The 18260-nt window shown below is 64.1% G+C and overlaps 1 protein-coding gene across 1 annotated transcript; it reads left to right on the top strand.

The window, feature by feature from the left end:
* The first annotated feature begins 1271 nt into the window (after positions 1-1271).
* VSTM2L (V-set and transmembrane domain containing 2 like) lies at positions 1272-16640 on the top strand. The gene is made up of 4 exons (XM_084296918.1): positions 1272-1472; positions 11449-11618; positions 12654-12707; positions 15623-16640. The coding sequence occupies exons 1-4, from the start codon at positions 1364-1366 to the stop codon at positions 15932-15934; spliced, it is 645 nt and encodes a 214-aa protein (XP_084153044.1). The 5' UTR covers positions 1272-1363; the 3' UTR covers positions 15935-16640.
* Positions 16641-18260: the final 1620 nt, after the last annotated feature.

Raw genomic sequence — 18260 nt, 5'->3', positions numbered from 1 at the left:
CCTTGGAGGGGACAAGCGGCCCCCCCAGCCCCTCCTGCCATCGACCGCAGCCCCCTCCCAGCACAGCAGGGGCTGCCTGGAGCTTTTTTTGGGGGAAGCCTTGAGCCCCCTGGTGCCCCTGCACTTGGGGTGTCACCAGCTGGGACCCTCGGAGCTGCTGTCTGCGTGGCGCCAGCAGCCCCGGCTCATCCATCACCGTGCTCGTGCTGTCCTTCCCCCCGCTTTTAACTCTAGAGGGAGTAATGAACTTGAGCAGAGATCAATGCTATCTGGTCTGCTCTTATGTGGGTTTTATTTTGACATGCGGAAAACGCTGCACACGTAGAACTCCTTTAAAACTATTGATTTGTAGCGCCAGCACCCGGCAGCGCAGCCCCCGCCGTGGGGCGCCCAGCTCTTCCCCTGCCTGCCGGGGCCATAATGTGAAAAATGCTCCTGGAGGAACCCCGCTGAGGGCAGGGAGAAGAAATACCGTCGGTGTTTTCAAGTCCAATTTGAAGAATCTCTTGGTAGCAAGCGTCTGTCTCCTTGTGGCAGGAAACACCTGAAATAATCTGATTTTGGCTGTTTATCTGGACAGCAAATATCCCTCAGGTGGCTGTGCAGGGCGCAGATCACATCGTACGGGTGGGGGCTGCGGCTCTGCCTTCCTGCAGCTGGGTGCTCAGGCAGAGAGGCGCTGCCTGCGGGCTCCTCCTCGCGTTTCGTGCTTTTTGCCCCGGGGGGGGCATTGCAGGGGGCGCGGCCCCCCCCGGCCCGGCCCTGATTCGGATCTGCCACAGGCGGGGGGCGGCGCCCGTGGGCTCGGGGGGGGGGGGGGTTTGGCCTCAGGTCTGCAGGGCTCAGAAGTTTGGGGTCGTGCCTGGTGGGGGCCAGGCTGCCGGGGGCACCCTGGGAGCGTGGCTGCGCCCCCGGCCCCATTCCCCACCCGGGGGCGGCTCCGCGGGGGGAGCCCGGGCTGCGGGACGCGACCCCCCCCGCGCGTGGGGGCAGCTCCGTGGCGGGGGGGCTCCGGGCCGGGCCCCGCTCCTGCGCTGTGCCGGGAGCCGCCCGCGGGGGGGGTGCGGGGGGGGCGCGGGGAAGCCCCCCGCGGGGCCGCGCGTGGGGCGCGTGGGGCCCGGCCCCGCCCCGCGCACTTTAAGAATGGAGCGTGGGAAAAACTTTGGGGGTGTGCGCGGGGCCGGGATCCCTCCGCCGGGCGGGGGAGGCTCCGGGCGAGCCGCGGCACCGCCTCGCCGCGCGGCGCCCTCCGCGCGAGGGAAGAGCTCCGCAGCGCGGCGGCGCCGGGACCGCGGCGCAGCCCCGGGGACAGGGCTCGGCCCGGCGGCGCCGCCGCCCCCGGGACGGGCGCGCCCGCGGCAAGATGGGCGCCCTGGCGCTGGCCCTGGGGATTTTCCACTACCTGGGGCTCTACCTGCAGCTCGGCGCCGCCTCCCGGCACCCCCCGTGGGACGCCCCGGCGGCGGGCAGCGGTGAGCGCGGGCGGCGGGCACCGGGCACCGGGCGGCGGGCACCGGGTGGCGGCTGCCGGGGGGGGGCCGGCGGGCACGGAGCGCTCCCGGGGTCCGTGCCCGGCGGTGCCGGTCCCCGGGGCTCGGTCCCCGCGGTCTCGGCCCGGGGCCGGCGGCGGGGCGGGGCGGGTCCTGCCCGGGCTGCGGGACGGGGCCGGGGGCCGGGGGCCGCGCCGGTGCCGGGCTCCGCCACCGCGGGCAGCGCCGCGTCGCGCTCCGTCGCGCCGGCGGCTCCGCCGAGCCGGGAGCTGCGGGCGGCCCGGCCGAGCCGGGGCTGGGCTCCGCCGCTCCGCTCCCCGGCGCCCGGGGACGGCCCCGGCCCCGGCCCCTGCCCCTGCCGCTGGGCGGCGGAGCCCGGGGGCTTGGCACGGCGCGGCCCCGCGCACGGCGCCGGGTAAGTGCGGACCCCCGGGCGTCCTCGTGCACGGTGCCGGGCATCCCTGTGCTCAGCTCTGTGCATCCTCGTGTGAGCGTGCATCCTCGTGCACGGCGCCGTGCACCTCCCGCTCGGCGTCGTGCGCCCTCACGGCAGGAGCGGCTCCGCTGCTGGCTCTGCCCGGGGGGAGCCCCTTCCTGCAGCCCCCGAAGTCTGCTGTAGCGCGGGGGCACCCCCAGCTGCGGGGTGCGGGGCATGTGACGGGGACACCTCTGAGGCCGGTGCCGGGACCTGCCTTCCTCTCGCCGTGCTGACACGGGAGGGTTTAACCCGAGCCCCGGCGCTGTGACCGTGGGCCCTCTGCGGGAGCTCCGCTGCGGGGTCGCCGCCAGCCCCACGGAGCGGCTCTGGAGCAGGAGGCGCACGGGAGCTGCTCCCTGCCCCGAGGAGCCTCCAGGCAGCCCCAGCCCCACGGTGGCTGTGCTGTGCCGGGGCTGTGGGGACGCCGTGTCCTGCAGCAGTGCGGTACGTGGGCCGGCAGTCACCTGCCTGCGCCGCGCGGGAGGTTTGCCATTTGCCTTTGCACCGGTGGGGTAAAGGCAGGAGGATTTCCGGACCCACCAGCCCGGCATGCCGGGAGGAGATGTGGGCGAACAGCCTCCATTATCCTCTGCTGCTCCCCTCAGAAATTCAGCAATAGGCGAATAAATAGTGAAATGGTCGCTGCGAGGAAGAAGGGAGCAAAGGAGAAAAATATTCTGGTAGGGTAAGTGCACTTTGGAGCCACATTACAGCTTTCAACTACGAGCAGTTCTGCAGCAACTCACTTAATCACAACAGAAACCTTTATTAACGATACTGAAAAGCAGTGAGTAAGTGGGTCATGTATAATAAGCCATTTGTGTTCAGTAGGTGAATACCAATTTGATAAAAGCTGTGTGCTGAAAACCTGTATAAATTGCTGTTTAGCAGATTGGAGATTGATCATCGCATTGCTTGCTGGTGCAGCTTTCCCTGGCGGCGGGGCCGGGGTGCGGAGGGGCTGGATAGGGTCTGCCGGGCAGAGCGGGGCTGCCGGGGCCGGGCAGCTCCTGCCGGGCTCTGCTGCAGCCACCCGAGCTGCCTGCCACCATCTCACGGAGCCTCTCCCGTGTGCGGCCCGGCTGGGAGTGTGCTCGCTGTTATCTTTCCCTTGGCCCCAGATGTGGGGAGGGAACCGAACGGAAACTCGGTGGGCATCGGGGGCCGCTACAGAGACCTGCACTCCGTGGGTGAGGCCGACTCCTCCACCCGACGTCCCCCCAAGCACGAGCGATGCGTTTCCAGCTCACATGGCAGCAAGAGCTGCCCTGGAAGGGAAAGGAAGTCTCCGTCAAAGAAAGTCCTTTCCCTGTCCCCACGGCAAGGGCTCTGCCCACAGCCAGCGCCGGGCCCCGAGGTGCGGCTCTGCCGCCAGCCCCGCGGCCCCCAGGAGAGCGGCGGGCAGCAGCGCAGCTCCCCGCCGCCCCCGCGAGCCGCGCTCCTCTCCTCGGGCTGGCTCCTTCAATTATTCATGCACCCCGGCGCAGACAGCGTGTGCGCGCTGGGCTGGCGCCATCGGCTTTCAAACCTGCGCCGGCTGGGAAGCGCCAGCCTCCTTCCCAGCCTGTCTGCTCCTGGAGCGGGCAGGGAGCCGCTTGGTAAGCAGCTTGCATTGCCGGGGAGGAGAATCCTGTCTCCTTCCTCGCATCGTTTGCGAGCGCGAGTGTCTCACCATCAATAAAGCTGCTAGTTGAATGGCTGAAGGCTGGAGGGAGCCGTGCCCCGACTCCCCGGGGTGCTGCCCTTCTCCTTTGTCTCACACACCAATGATTATTCTATCAATTACTTTCATAAACACTTTGCATTGTGCTGGATTTTTTCATGCTTCCTGGTGGGAATACTCCATCCGATGTGTTTTTCCTGCTGCTGTTCGTGCAGTCATTCAACGCAATTACTTCTGACACCTCTCCTCATCAAATGTCTGCGCTTTCTTTTCCCTTGAAGAAGGCTGACAGACGACGGGCCAGACACTGGGAATTATTACGTTAGGACAGTGACAGCCAATTTTAATCATAACGCTCCCCGGGAGCGAGGCAGCACACCAGAGCGAGCAGCCGGTGCGTTCGGCAGCAGCGCTGGAGCCGTGGGCAGGGCAGTGGGGCTGGGGCACAGGGGTGGGGGCATGGAGCTGGAGACTTCTCTTTGTCCCCCTCCCGGCACCTGCTGGGGTTGGGGCTCTCCCACCCGGGGTCCACCTTGGGCACTGCCTCGGGCGCTCTCCGTAGCACCTGTGTGGGGTTACGGTTGGTGGCACAAGGGCTCAGGGGCGGTCGCTGTTCTCCAGCCCATGGGTGCAGGGCCCTGGCTGTGTCCTGCACCCTTCTCCATGGCCGTTTGCCTCGGCTCAGGTTTGGCTCCCACCTGGCTGCCCACACGTGGTGGGACACGGGTGGCTCTGCCGCGGCCGATGCTTTGTGCTGGGGGTGAGGCCTCGTGGGCTGGGGCTCCAGCTGCGCCCAGCTCTGTCCGCCTGCTCCCAGTTAGCGCACAGCAGCCGGTGCCTTGCCCCGCTGGAGATCTCCCCCCAGCAGATGAGCACCACAGGCAGGTGATGTCTGAAGGACAGGCTGCCAAACGCCGCCTGGGGTCCCTCGGGGAGCCATAGTAACAGGCCAAGCCTTTTTTTTTTCTTTTGCCACTTATGCTATCAAATAACTGCTCCTCCTCATTCCCTTTGGGAGTGAATTGTCTGAGAAACATTACTCCACTCAGCAATCCGAGAGCACAAAGTCCCCTGCCTGCACAAGGCGCTTGCCCGGCGCCGGGGCGAGCGGGGCTCTCGCTGTCGGCCCCTCCTGTGCTGCAGCGAAACGGGGGCTGCGGGCTGCAGCCCAGCCCCCGGTTGTCAAATATTAGAAATACTCGCAGGTTTCAAGGTTAATTCAAACTCCCTGGCAAGGTGAGCTCTGGCCTGATCGCAATCACAAAATTAGTTGGATTTTTTTTTGTTGTTTTTAATTTACGCTGCAAAATTGAGGTAATTCTGCTGCTAATATGACAGTAAATAGCGGCAGAGAAATGGCTCTGCTGTGCCCACGTGCGAGCACGAGCCCTCCCTGTCCCCAGGCAGTGTCTGTGGGGCTCCAACCTGGCGCTCCCTTGGAAGAGGGGCAGGTGCAGGAGCCGCGGCTGCGTCCTTTGTGCTACAGCGGGACCTTGGGTGGGGAAAGCTGGCCCCGGGCTGGGGTTCGGTGTTGCTCTCCCTGCAGCCTCGGGGCAGGTTTCAGATCTGCAGCCGGAGCCAAGGCTGGGGGGAGCTCTGGGGGTCTGCAGGAAGGAGGGGGGGGGGCATCCGTGCTGGCTGCAGCCGGAGCTGCTGGCCCTGCTCTCGCCGCTGACACCGGCCATCACACCGCTGTTTATGCACTGTTGTTTTTTTTTTTCTGTGATCTGTTTTTTGACCAGGGGCCAGCATCCCTGCGCGCGGGCTTATTAGGAGGAGATTCATTCATAGATTTGAATGGGCAGATGGGAACAGGAGGGCGATTTCAGGTCCAATCTGCACAGAACAAGCCAGAAACCCCGTGTCCCTGGGGGCACGGCGCGGCGAGGGCATGGAGCAGGGCATGGAGCAGGGCATGGAGCAGGGCATGGAGCAGCATCTGTCCGCCTGCAGGGCAGCGTGCGGGGACGTTCTGGTCCCCCGTGACCCCTGCACAGGCAGCCTGCAACAGGGTTCAGGAGGCCCCCTGGCATGGTGTGTTGGCCGTCGGTGACAGTGACATGAGGTGGGCCAGGAGGGACGCGGTTACCTGGGGACCGGGCAGCACCCATGGGCTGCTGTTGGCTCTGTGCAGCCGCTCCTCCTGCAGCCGTGCAAATGGGGCATGGGGCAAACACAGCCCCTGGAGCGGATCTGGGGAGCTGGCTGGGCTCAGGGTGGGGTTTGCCACTGGCGTGCCAGCAGGCAGCATCCCCGGGGAGGGCTGAGTGCTGCCCACAAGCACCGGGGAGGAGAGCGTGGGGACGGCTGTCACTGCCACCCTGCGTGCTCCTTGCAGGTTCCTCCAGCCAGGAGGGAGCAGCTCAGCTCGCCGGCAGCTCCTGCAGCTGGGTCCTGCCTCTGGTTGAGCCCCTGGTGATGGTGATGGTGGCGGTGAGCGTTGGCGTGGGCTGGGCTCGCCGTTGGCTCCTGCTGCTTGCAGTCCGTGCACACACGGCCCAGCCCCGCTGGGTGCCTCCCGGGGGTGCGGGCTGTAGGTGGGGCACAGCTGGTGATGCTGCTTGGGTTGGGGTCCGGGTTGGCACTGCCAGGGGCTGCCCCCTGCCCCAGCGCAGACCCAGGGTTGCTGCAGCCAAGCCTGGGGCCGGTTTCCTCCCAGTTCCTCCCAGCCCCGGCCCCTCAGGGCGCTCCTGCTGCAGGGGCGCGGGGAGGGGGCGGTGGAGGGCGAGGATTATCGGGAGAGCGCGGCTGAGCTGGCAATTAGTTCTCCGAGTGTCTTGACTCACCGAACCATAATAAACCATGAATTATGACTCGGAGCTTTGTGAAGGGAAAGAATAAGCCACACTTGATCGCAGCCCAAAACACAATAGCGGCAGTCTGGGGGAGGGGGTGGGGGCAGCAGCAGCGGCTCTCGCAGCGGTCCCGTGCCCCCCGCATCCTCCCCTCCCTGGGGGCTGTGGTTCCCCAGCCTCATCCCCCAGCCCCTTTCCCTCTGCTTCTCCCTCCCATGCCTGCCGTGCCATGGCAGGATTTGGGGGCGATGCTGCCCAGACCCCCACCTCTCCCCAAGGCGGGGGGCTCGGGTGCTGAGTGGGGGTGGCTGCGGGATGGGGCCGGCTGCTGGTGCTGGGTGTGCCCCCCCTGCCGTCAGCCCCAGCCTGGCTCTTGCTCAAGCCCTTGGCCCCAAATCTTCATCGCTCGGCCCCGAGGTGGTTCCTGCAGAGTTTAGGGTGGCCCCAACCCCGTGGGCTGAGCCCTGGGAGCTTGGGGGGCCGGGAGTGGTGCGGGGCTGGTAGGGGGGGATCGGCCCCAGTGGAGGGGAGCGGGTGCTGGAGCCGTCCTGCCCCTGGGGCCGCTGCTCCTGCTGCTCCCCGGGCAGAGACGTGCCTGCTGGGGGCTGTGGTTCAGTGGGGTAACTAATTCACAGAGCACTAACCAGGTAATTAATACGCATTTGCAAGTACCCGATACCTATTTCACCACCCTTCGGTGCGTGTTTACACAAATATCACCCTCCTGCATGCCCATGGGGCTGCCCCAGCCGGGTCCCTGCAGGACCTGACCGCGGTGTGTCCCTCCTGTCCCTGGTCCCTGCCGTGTCGGTGGCTTCTGGGACCGGCCCTGGGGTCTCTGTGCCTCCTGGTCCCCCCCCGCCCTTTTGCTTGGCTCCTGCAGAGCTGCTCCCCCCCCCAGGTCTTTCTCCCTTTCTGCTCCTGCCCCCCTCGCCCAGGGATGCCCCTGCCTGCTCCGCACCCGTCTGTTCGGCGAGGCGTTACGAAGTGCTCCTGGCAGGCTCGTGCAGCGCTTGCCAACCTGCAGATTCCACCCAGGTTATTCCCCCCCCTCCCTCCATTGCCCCCCCTTACCTCTGCGATGCTCCCACTGCCCCCAGGGGCTCTGCCAGGAGTGGGCTGTGGGTGCCCGGGGCTGGGAAAGCCACCGAACCCACGGGCATCTGGGGGGGTCCCCATGGAGCAGAGAGCACCAGGGCGAGGGGGGCGCAGGGTCCCGCGGTCGCTTCCAGGCACCCAACGTGGCCGTGGCCTCGCAGCAGGGGCCCCGTCCTCAACCCCCCCTCCCGTGGAGGCGGCCACGGGGCCGGATCCTGCCCCCGCAGGGAGGGAGCCGGGCAGCTGCTATATCTCCGGTTTATGAGAGCACCAAGCTGTCCCAGCAGGCGTTTTCAATTCCGTTTATCTGTGTTTCCCCATTGAGTTCATTTTATTTCCCCTGATTTTTGTTTCCTGGAAGATTTATCGATCCTGATTTTCTCAGTTTATGACAGGTAGCAGGCCATAAACCACGCGGAGCCGTGAGCCCATTGCAGTCCCCCTCCCTTTGTCTGGGAGGACGCGGCGCCAGCGCCAGCGGAGGGGAGAGGGACGGGGCTGGGGGGCAGGTGGGGGCCGCAGCGCTCACAGCCCTGTGTGCGTGGAGCAGATCTCTGCTTGTCCCTGCTGTGCCAGGGCTGTGGGGCTGCCCCATTGCACAGCCCCCTGGTGCCGGGGGCTCCTCTGCCCAGCCCCCTGCAGGGGGGCAGCGCTGGGGCTGGTGCGAGCCCCACGGAGCCGCGTCCCCGCTGCCCGCACGGTGCCCTTGGTGCCCCCACCACCACAGGGGGTGGTTTTGGCCATGGTGCTCTGTGGGGGCACTCGGGCACCGGGTGTGCTGAGATGCAGGAGCCCTGCTCCTTGCAGGGGCACGGCACGGGCTGGGGGAGGCTCTGTGCTGCCGTGGCCATGCTGTGCCATCCTCTCCCTGCCACCAGCTCCACCGTGACGGCCCCGTCACTGCTCGCCTTGGAGGGTCCCCAAGCTGTTCATCACTTCCATAGGCCATTGAGAAGCGCAGGAGCCAGCTGCCAATTCACTGCCTGATCAGAAGGTAACGCCATCATAGCCCTAATTAAGGCGATTCTTTATTCTACCTCTGCCGGCAGCTGGGTCCGATGCTCCTGCCCTTGTCCTCGGGTGTGCTGCCAGCCCCGTGCTGGGCGGTGGGAGGTCGGGCAGCGATGGCAGGGGGGAGATGGGGTCTGGTGGTGGCTGAGACGGGGCTGGGAGCCCACCAGGGCGCTGTGCAGCCCAGCACAGCACCTTCCTTAGCAAGCCCTGGCTGAGCGCAGCTGACCCAATGATGAGGCTCAAAAACCTCCAGAGCAGTGGATCCGAGGAGATGCCTGATCCCAAGCAGGGCTGCGACCTGCTGGCCTGAGCCCCCAGCGCTGCCTCTGCTCCCTGGGGTGTCCCTGGAGATGGGAGACCCCCGGGGGCTCTGCCTGCTTCATGGAGCTTTGCTGTGGCACTGCAGGGGGGCATGAGGGGCTGGGACGTGCGGGGAGGTGTCCTCGCCTCCCCTCGTGCTGTCAGACATTATTTGTGTCCTGCTTCTGCTCCCGCTGCTGTCGCTGGGTGCTTTGTGAGCTGTGTGCTGCGAGCCCCCAGCTGCTGCTCATGGGGTGCACGGGGTGGGGTAGGGGGAAGGCTTCATCCCCCAGCTGGTGCTCGTCCTGCTCGTGGACCAGGGACATCCCTGCAGGACCCAGGGGACCCCCGGCACTCGGTGAGGATGGGGCCATGCTCGTGGTCCCAAACCCACGCCAGTCTGTTCTGCTCTGTGGGTTTTTAGGGTTAGGGCAGAGACGCGGGGCTGGCCGAGGGGTGCAGCCAGCCTGCCCGCTGCATGGGGCCTTTGTGGCCTCGTGGGGCCACATCCTGAGCAGTGCTGAGGTTACTCCAAGCCTCTCTGCTGGAGCCCGGCTCTGCCCTGGCAAAGCAGGGCCCCGGCCCCTCCTGGTGGCAGCGGGAGGGGTCCTGGGGCAGGGGCTGGAGCAATGGGGAGGGGGCAAACACCTCGGGCAGGGGGCCCTGGCAGCGCCCGCCTGGGTGTGGATGCGCTTCGGGGAGGCCGAGCCCTGAAGTTAATTAATACGTAGCTTCCCAATTAAAATCTGAAAGAAAGAAGGTGCATGATTCCATCAAGCCTTTTCTCCGCTCGCTGCCAAATTCCCGTCCGTGGGAGCTGATTTTAATTGTGTTCCGAGTAATTCAGCCGTGGGCTGCAGACCTGGGGCCGCCCAGCACAAAGCCAGCCCCTCAGACTGCAATTAACGCCCTGCAGGCTGCCTCCATGAGCAGCCGGGGAGATGCAGCGGGGGGGAGGAGGGCGCACGGTGCCTGTTGGGGCTGCCGCGGGGGTCAGGGGGTGTCTGCGGGACCCCGGCGCTGGGGAGGGGGCTGGGGGTCAGGCGGATGCAGCACCTGTGGGGTCAGCTCCTTGCTGTGCCATGCAGTGTTTAAATAAAGCCATAGCTGGGGCTCAGGGAAAGCCTCTGCCACCGCCGTGCAGGGACGATGTGACCACGGGGTGACCACGGCACAACCATGGGGTGACCATGGGGTGACCATGGGGTGACCATGGGTGACCACGGCACAGCCACATCTGGCGGTGGGGCCTGGCCCAGGGGAGGGGTCCCATGAGGGGCTCTGGTCCCGGTGGGCTCTGGTCCGAGGCGGGTTCCTTGCCTCGTGCCGGCCGTGCCACGTGTCCCTCTGCAGCCAGCGCCGGGCCCTCGTGCTCTGTGTGCGGCCCCAGACCGCGGGGCCGTGTCCCCAGCCGCCGCTTCCTCCTGCAGGCTCTCCTGCACGGCGCCCGTGTGTCTCCTGGGACCAGGTCCTGTGCGAGCGGGGGCAGCGGGAGTGGTGCGGGGAATTCATCTGGGAGAGCGGGACGCTCGTTAAGCCCCTTACGCTGTGTATTTTCCTCCGTTCCCCCGCTAAGATGGATTAAAGGAAAGCGATAAGTGTAAGGGATTTCCATGCGTCCAGGGGGACAGAGAGATATTAAAGGTATTAACTTTTCTGTCTAGGCTGATAATAATTCGTTTTCAGGCGGGATCGGGACTCGGTGAGAAGCCCTGGGGAGCTGTGCGCCGCTCCCCGAGGGGTGGGTGCCCTCTGGGCGCACCCAAGGGACCCGTGCGGCAGCTGGGAGCTGGCAGCACCGGCAGCACGTGGCACGGGGAGGGACAGATCCTGCTCGGGGCTGGGCGGGTGGGGGCACGGTGCTGCCCCCTCCACGTGCACTTGCTCATGAGGATCCTGGGGATGTGGGCGCCTGCATCCTCCTTGCATCCAGCCCCACTCCGGAGCCGTTTCCAGCGGGACCGGGGCCACCCCAGGGCAGCGGGGGGGGGGGGGGATGCTGTCAGCCCCGGGTCCGGCTGTGCCAGCTCTGGGGGCTCAGCCCCCATCCCCACGCCGTGCCGGGGAGAAGACGCCGTGAGAGGCGCCGCAGATTGTGACAATAACATTTCCTAGTGACCTGCACGCTGGGGCCGCCTTTACAGAGGAACAATAATCTCTCCAGAGAAGATGAAAAGAATTCTAATTACATCTCCGAACAATATTTGTTTTGAGAGAGGAAAGCAAACCATATGGCATGTGGGAGACTGTTTGGGGGCCGCATTAAACAAGGATTTGTTTTTCATTTATGCTCTGATTTAAGCGGAGATGCGATCACGCTGTATTTATTTACTACCTCCTGGAGGCGCGTGGGGTCCCGCGCCCGCTCCAGGGCAGGAGGGCACCGCGGGCATGGGGTCACCCGGGGGGGCTCCCGCTGCCCTGGGCTGCCCTGGGCTGCTTCGTGCGGTGCAGTGGGGCTGGCTTGCTCGTGAGGGGGTAGACGGGGAAGGCAGCGGCCACCCCTGCATGGCAGGGACGGGTCCAGCGAGGAGCTTGGTGGGGCCGTCCCCTCGCCACTCGGTGGCACCGTGCCCACAGGCACCCACACCCCCGCTGTGCCCCCTGCAGCCCTGTTCACCGAGACCCCGCACGACATGACGGCCCAGGCCGGCGAGGACGTGGAGATGGCGTGCTCCTTCCGAGGCAGCGGCTCCCCGTCCTACTCCCTTGAGATCCAGTGGTGGTACGTCCGCAACCACAAGGACTGGACAGACAAACAGACGTGGGCTTCCAGCCAGGTAACCGTGCGTCCTGCCTCTCCCTCCCGCTGCGCACCACAGCCCTTCCCCACCCTGTCCGCAGGGGTTGCCCAGTGTCCTGTACTGGTGTCCCCAGTGCCTCCCCAGTCTGCAGAGCACCGGGGCACCTCCTGCAGCGGGTGCGCAGCCCCCGGCCGTGCCGAGGGTGCTCCGCAGTGGGAGCGGGGCAGGGCTGTCCTGGTGTCCTGCCCCAGCAGCCGTGGGGCCAGATGGCACGTCCCCGGGGATCTGACACGGGGTGGGGGGTAGAGGGGTGGTCTTTGTGCTTCTGCCTTCGCCCATCTCATCACAAACTTGTTCTGTCGGATCCATCCCTGCATCATCCCCCACCCTCCTTGTTTTCCCCCATTTCCGTGTATATCGGTCTTGGCAAACAGCTGTCTCTTTATTTCTCTTTCTGTTCACACAGAGATAAGGGCCAAATAATGGAAAGGCAGCTTTAGGTATTTTAATGAGCCTTTATTATTGTGTCTTTGGCAGAGCTGCTGCCGGCATTACCATAAATCGAGAGGCACGGGGCAGGGGCAGCAGGCGCAGGGCGGGGGGGGCAGCGTGGTGGGACCCCGACTCCTGCACCCTCCTCGCTGCTGCCAGCTTGGGGCTCCCCTGGGAGCGCTCATGGCGATCGGGGCATTTTGGGGAGAGGCCCCCCTGCAGTGGTGATGCTGCAGCAGGCAGGGCTCCGGCCCCGGCCTCGGGTGGGCTCGTGGCCACTGCTGGAGCTGGGCTGTGGTGGGGGCGAGCAGCCCGGCCTCCCCGTGCCCCCTGCACCCCTGCCCTCCCTGGTTGCCCCATGCTGCCCGGGTTCTGCCCAGTCACCCCTCGCCCTCCTCCTCCTCGCTCGGGGCTGTGCAGCCGCCGCTCGCCCACCTCGGCCCCTTCCTGGCCCAGCCTTTGAAGCTGGGCTCCTGGCGGAGGTGGGAATTGCTCTGATGGCTTTTCTCCCTCCTTCCAGCTCAACTAATGCTTTTTCTCCCCCTCTCCGGTCTCCCTCCCCCATCCCTCTCTTCCCAGCAGCTAAAAGCATCGCAGCAGGAGGAGGCTGGGAAGGACGCGACAAAAATAAGCGTGAGTTTTGATAATGATTCTTGCAAGGACTTTAATCGAGGGCACAGCTGTAACTTTTCCCCAGAATGCTGGTGCTCAGAATTGCACAGACCTGCTGGGGGTGGGGGGGCCAGGGGCTGGTTTCTTTGGGGGCTTTTGTCTCTCTCTTTGCAAGGGCCAAGCTGCCAGAACACGTGTGCTGGGGGCACTGGAACAGCCTGGGGCATCCTTCAGATGCGATTCCTGTAGGCATCCGAGGAGCAGGTTTACACTCAGGAGAAAATAATCTGATTTACTCCCCGGATTAGCATTCCAAAGCCATTTAGGCTCATGTGAACAGAATGAGAAGACACTAATTAGTTAAATAAAATAAATGCTCTCGGCCCCTTTGCTGTCGCACATGCGCCCTCGCCAGCCGCGGCTGCCCTGGCCGGGTGGCGCGGTGCCGTCCTCGCCACGGGGCAGGGGCAGGGACAGGGACAGAGTGCGTGGCCAGCGTCCTGCTGTTTCCCCTCTGTCCCTGCCCCATGGGTGAGGAGGGGTGGCTGTGGCAGGCACCCCACGGCCAGCATCAGCCCCTCTGCCCCGGTGCTCGTCCCAGGGCAAGGACAGAAAGTGCCAGGGCAAGTAGAATGCCAAAAAGCTTCGTGATTTAGGGCATTGCCTCTCATTTCTCATCTGTGGGGATTAGCACATGTAAATTCTATTGCCGGTAATGAATTCCCCAGGGAGACAATATCCCCTTTGATCTATTTTCTTCATTGCTTCCCGAGGTTTGAGCCCCCATTTGTCACTTTTCTCATGATGGGCAATGTAACGCTCCCAGAATTAATGTCTAAAGCCCAGCAGGTGCCTTCAAAATCCCTCCCTGGGATTCTCTGGCTTGCTCTCGTGCGCAGCTGAGTGCTGATTGCAACCAGGAGTTCTGCCCCTTTTTGAAATGGAGATCTTCCAGCCGGACCCGAGGTGGCCGCCCAGCTCCTGGGCCGGATCTGGCCCCACCATGGAGCTGCGCACACCGACCCCTTGTGCCGTGGGGAGCTGGGGTGCCAGGGCTGCCTTCTGCCCCGAGTGTCCACAGCAGCTCGGGTGCCTCCAGCAGGTGTTGGGAGCAGAAAGCTTTGCTAAAAACGTCTGCACCACATGGGAGAGCAGCTCTTGGTCCTCCTGCACGTGCTGCCCTGCTCCCATGTGGGTCCTTCTGCTCCTCCGGGTGGGGATTTCGGGCCGCCCCGTAGCTTGGCCACCCCACACGTCCTGGGCAGAGCAGCCGTGGGCAGAATGACCTGTCCGGGCACGGGAGGGGAACAGGGCCAGGGCTCCTGCTCAACTCTGCCGTCGCATTTTTTCAGCATAATTAGGCAGTTAATTACATGCGGGAATGTAATCAATGCATGTGCGTGTGCAGCTATGATTTATTTCGAAGCACAATGGGTGTGATGCTTCTGCTGTTTCCTTCCAGATCAAGCCACCAGGGAGAGGCTTGAGATTTAAACCATTCTTTTGGTTATTTTAAAAGTCCTTGATTATTAAATGTTTACAGAATAAGGAAGATAAATGAACAAAGGCAAGACAACACCACAACCGGTTCTGATAAAATGCGCACGACAGACAAAGAGGCAATTGACTGAAAACAAACAGCAGCTTAGTAAAACAATACAAAACAATGTAGATCCCATGCAGAAACCATCACACTAGGCACCCCTTGGCCATCTTTTACCCACCAAAACATAGCAAGGTATCAGACAGCCCGTTACCGGCTCACCTCGCAGTATCAGGGATGGGACAGCACGTACTGCCCTGCAGGACGGTGCCGTGGGACATCCCCGCAGGGTTTGAAGCAAGCCCACCCTGCCATGGAGCTGCATTTCCAGAGCCCGAGGTTCTGCTGCCCCAGTGGCATTTTGAGGGGCTGGAGCAGCCGTTTGCTGCGCGGTAGCAAACACGCAGTCCTGGCTTTATCATTTTTCTCCCTTTCAGTCCTTTACAGAACAGCCTGATGTTTTGCCAGTCGTTCACTGGTCCCCTGGGGGCTGCAGGGAGCGGCTGTGTGTCCGTCCTGGCCCTGCTGTGGAGCACGGGTCGTGTTGCTCTGCTCACAGCCGGTGGAGCTGGGAACATTACAAGCAGCCATAAAATTATCCAGCCCGTTATAATTCAGCCACAGGACGAGGCTCGCTGACCTGCCAGGGCAGTGGTTGCGCCGGCCGACTGCAGTGCCAGCAAATGGGGGGGGCTCTTTTATTAGTTCCAGGTTTCCCAGCCATTAACTTCTAAGTGACTCCTTGTTCTACTAACACAAAGGTTTTTCTTGAAGGTCCTCTCGCACTACGTCCTTGGTTCTCTCGCATGCTCTGTACCACGGCCTTGTCACCCTGGTGCCCTCGTGGGGCCGGTGCTGCTGCTCCTGCCCCGGTGCTCCCCCCTCTGCCTCCTCAGCCAGGAGTTTGTGACTCTTTGGTTGTGTCTCCCAGCCCAATTTCTAAACACCATAAAATCTTCAGCTAACAAATGCGGTGGCAAGTAGAAAAATGGCCTTTGCCATCCAGTGTGATTATAGGGAACAGAGCCAGGGGCCTCAGGGCGGGTTATAAATCTGATTTATTGACCTAACCCAATAGCAGCCGCAGCTCTGGCTAGTGAGTAAGTCTTAAATTTCATTGGGTGATAAATACTGAGAGCGAATCAATTTGGTAGAAAAGCTAATTAGCCGGCGTGGTTCCACATCGATCTTCGAGCCCCGCTCACCCGGGCGCACGCTGGGGATTTCATCCTATTGTGACCCAGGGCTGGGGCTGGGGTGGCCCCTTCGGCCGTCTGTGCTCACCCGGAGGGACCCAGCACACGGCGTCACGGCACGGGTGGGGGCTGGCACCGCGGGGCCGGGGGCACCCAGGGGCACAGGGGCTGCCTGACCCCCGTCTGCTCCGCCGCAGGTGGTGAAGGTGGTCGGCAGCAACATCTCCCACAAGCTGCGGCTGTCCCGGGTGAAGCCGGCGGACGAGGGGACGTACGAGTGCCGGGTGATCGACTCCAGCGATGGCAAGGCGCGGCACCACAAGGTGAAGGCGTACCTGCGGGTGGAGGAGGCAGGGGGCCTGGGGCACCCCCAGGACACCCAGCTGCGGGGCGCCCCGCTCCCGGACCCCGCCGTGCCAGGCTCGGCCCACGCGCACCACCACCACCACCACCACAAAGCCGGGAAGGAGCTGAAGAAACGCTCGGTGGACGCCTCCTGCGTGCTGTAGGCAGGCGGTGCCGGGGGGGACGCCGGAGCCCCCCAGCCCCTGGACTCAGCGGAGCCGTCGAGGGTCCTGTGCTGCTACCAGAGACTGGCCCCACTGCCCCGCATCGCCCGCCGCCCCCCGGGCCCCCTCCTCCCATCGCCACCGCGGTTTCTTCCCCCACCCCGTGGCGTGGCGGTGCCGGGGCTGGAGCACGGGAGCAGGACGGGCACACTGGGGCCCCCAGCTCACCACCGGGGCTGGGACCAGTGCCAGGGCCATGCACCCACGCGTGGTGGCCCCTGTCCCCGCCGGCCCCACGCGGGGCAGCCCCCCCGCTGCTTGCTGCCACCCGCTGCACTGCGCGCCCCGGCTTTCTGTCCCTGCCCGCAGGAATCCTCCACTCACCCCCTTGTGCTTTGCAGAGCGAACCCCATCCTTTCCCCCGTAGGAGGCCCAGTTTAGTTGCTCTTTTCCAGCCCCACAGCACATCTATAAGTTAGGCCATCCATTCTTAAGGACTGTATATAGCGCCTCTCCCTCCCCTGCCTGTCCCAAAGCTGCCCCAGCACGTCGAGGCCTGAGCTCAGCGGAGGAAGGACGGCACGGCACGCTCCCGGCACGCTCCCGGCATGCTCAGCCGTTGGCCGTGGGGCTCGGGGAGTCCCGGGGCTGGAGCTGGCCCACCCCCGTGCATTGCTGCCCCCTGCCCTCCGCATTTCCTGGGGGAAACGGGGGCTCACAGCCAGCCCTGGCTGCCGCTGCTCCATCCCCGGGGCTGCTGCTGCCTGTGCCCCCATTCCTGTCCATGCTCCCCTCCCGCCGCACTGCCCTGTGCCCCTCGCCCGGCTCTGGGGCAGGTGGCAGAGTCCGGCCCCCATGGGCAAGTTCTGCCACTGGGGAGGGGGCCGTGGAGGGGAGAGGGCTGGGGGCTCCCTGCTGCCCTCGCCCCCAGCCTGCACCCCCAGCTCCCTGCAGCTAATAAAGCTCCTTAACAAACCCTGCCTGGGTCTCTGTCCTTTGGGGTGGTGGTTCTGGCACTGTCTTGGGGAAAGAAAAGGGGCCCAGCTGGGGCTGCCCTCGCGCTGCGCCCAGGTGGAGACGAGCATCAGGCACGCAGCTGGGGCTTGGTGTTAAAGGGAGGCTGAGCTGCAGCAGGGCGGTGCTGGGCTGCGTGCGGGATGTGGCTCTGGTGAGTGGGGGCTGTGCTGCACCACGGGTGCTCGGGGTGGGTGCAGTGGGGCCAGGCTCTGCCCCATCAATTGGAGAGGAGCTCCCGGGGCTTCGGCAGCGCCCAGCTCAGCCCTGCTACCCACCGGGCGAGCACCTGCGCCGTGCCGAACCCCGGCTCCTCTGGTTTATGGAGCTGTGGAGCTCCATTGCGTTCGCTTCTCGGTGTGCTGATATTAAGCAATTTGTCATGCATTAGAGTAACAAAAGCAAAAGCTGCTGGCCTGGTGTCAGCCAGTGCCGGAGGCAGAGGAAGGGCACGGCCGGGAGCGGCCACGAGAGCTGCTCTTGCCTTCGCCGCCTGCTGCGGGTTTCATTTGCAGGAGCCATGATCACACGGGAGGAAACTGCACAGGAGCCTATAAATACACCGGATACTTTGTCAGGAGAGAAATATTAACCGGCTCCAGGGAAAGGGGGCTTTTGTTGGAAATTCTGCTTTGCCACAAGCAATAACAGTGGCGGCTCTGTAGATCTCTCCCTGACGGAGCTGCTCGTGCTTGTGTTGCACTCTGATGCTTCTTGTCAGGGAAATGTATCTCTGGGGTGGGAGGAGAAGGGATGGGAGGAATCAGCTACCACCGCAATAAAAACAGTCTACAGGGGAGGAAAAGGAAGAGCTGGAGCCGCTTTGAGGAGGGTGAAAGGCTGCAAATCACCTCAAATGGCGAGCAAACAAATTGCTGTTTGGTGTAGTAATTTGCAAAACCTAGAGGCAAGCTTTTAAAAATAACAGGTTTTATTGGAAGAGATTCATTTTGCTGAGTTTATGGGAGATGTTGGGAGCAGGAGCGGAACGGGCCCCCGGGGGGCTGCGTGCCTGCCCGGGGCTGTGCCCCCCCCCTCCACCAACCCTGGGGTGCGGAGCTGCTCCCAGTCAGCTGCTCCCAGTGGAGGTGGCTGGGACGGAGCTGGCCCTGTCCCCCCCCACCCATGGGTGCTGTGGTGCCCCCTCTGGCCCTGCTGGAGCCGGGCAGCCCTCGGTCCGACAGGGCCAGGCGAGCGGGCTGAGCTTAGTATGCAAGTCACTGCCGGGGAGGAGCCGAGCCTGGTGGAAATGCCATCTCCACACAGGCACTCTTCTGACCATTATCCTGCTTCAGACAAAAGCAATTTACTC

Source organism: Netta rufina (genome assembly GCF_964035555.1).
Source record: "Netta rufina genome assembly, chromosome: 16".
Classification (NCBI taxonomy): domain Eukaryota; kingdom Metazoa; phylum Chordata; class Aves; order Anseriformes; family Anatidae; genus Netta; species Netta rufina.
This window is presented reverse-complemented; position numbering and strand designations above follow the sequence as displayed.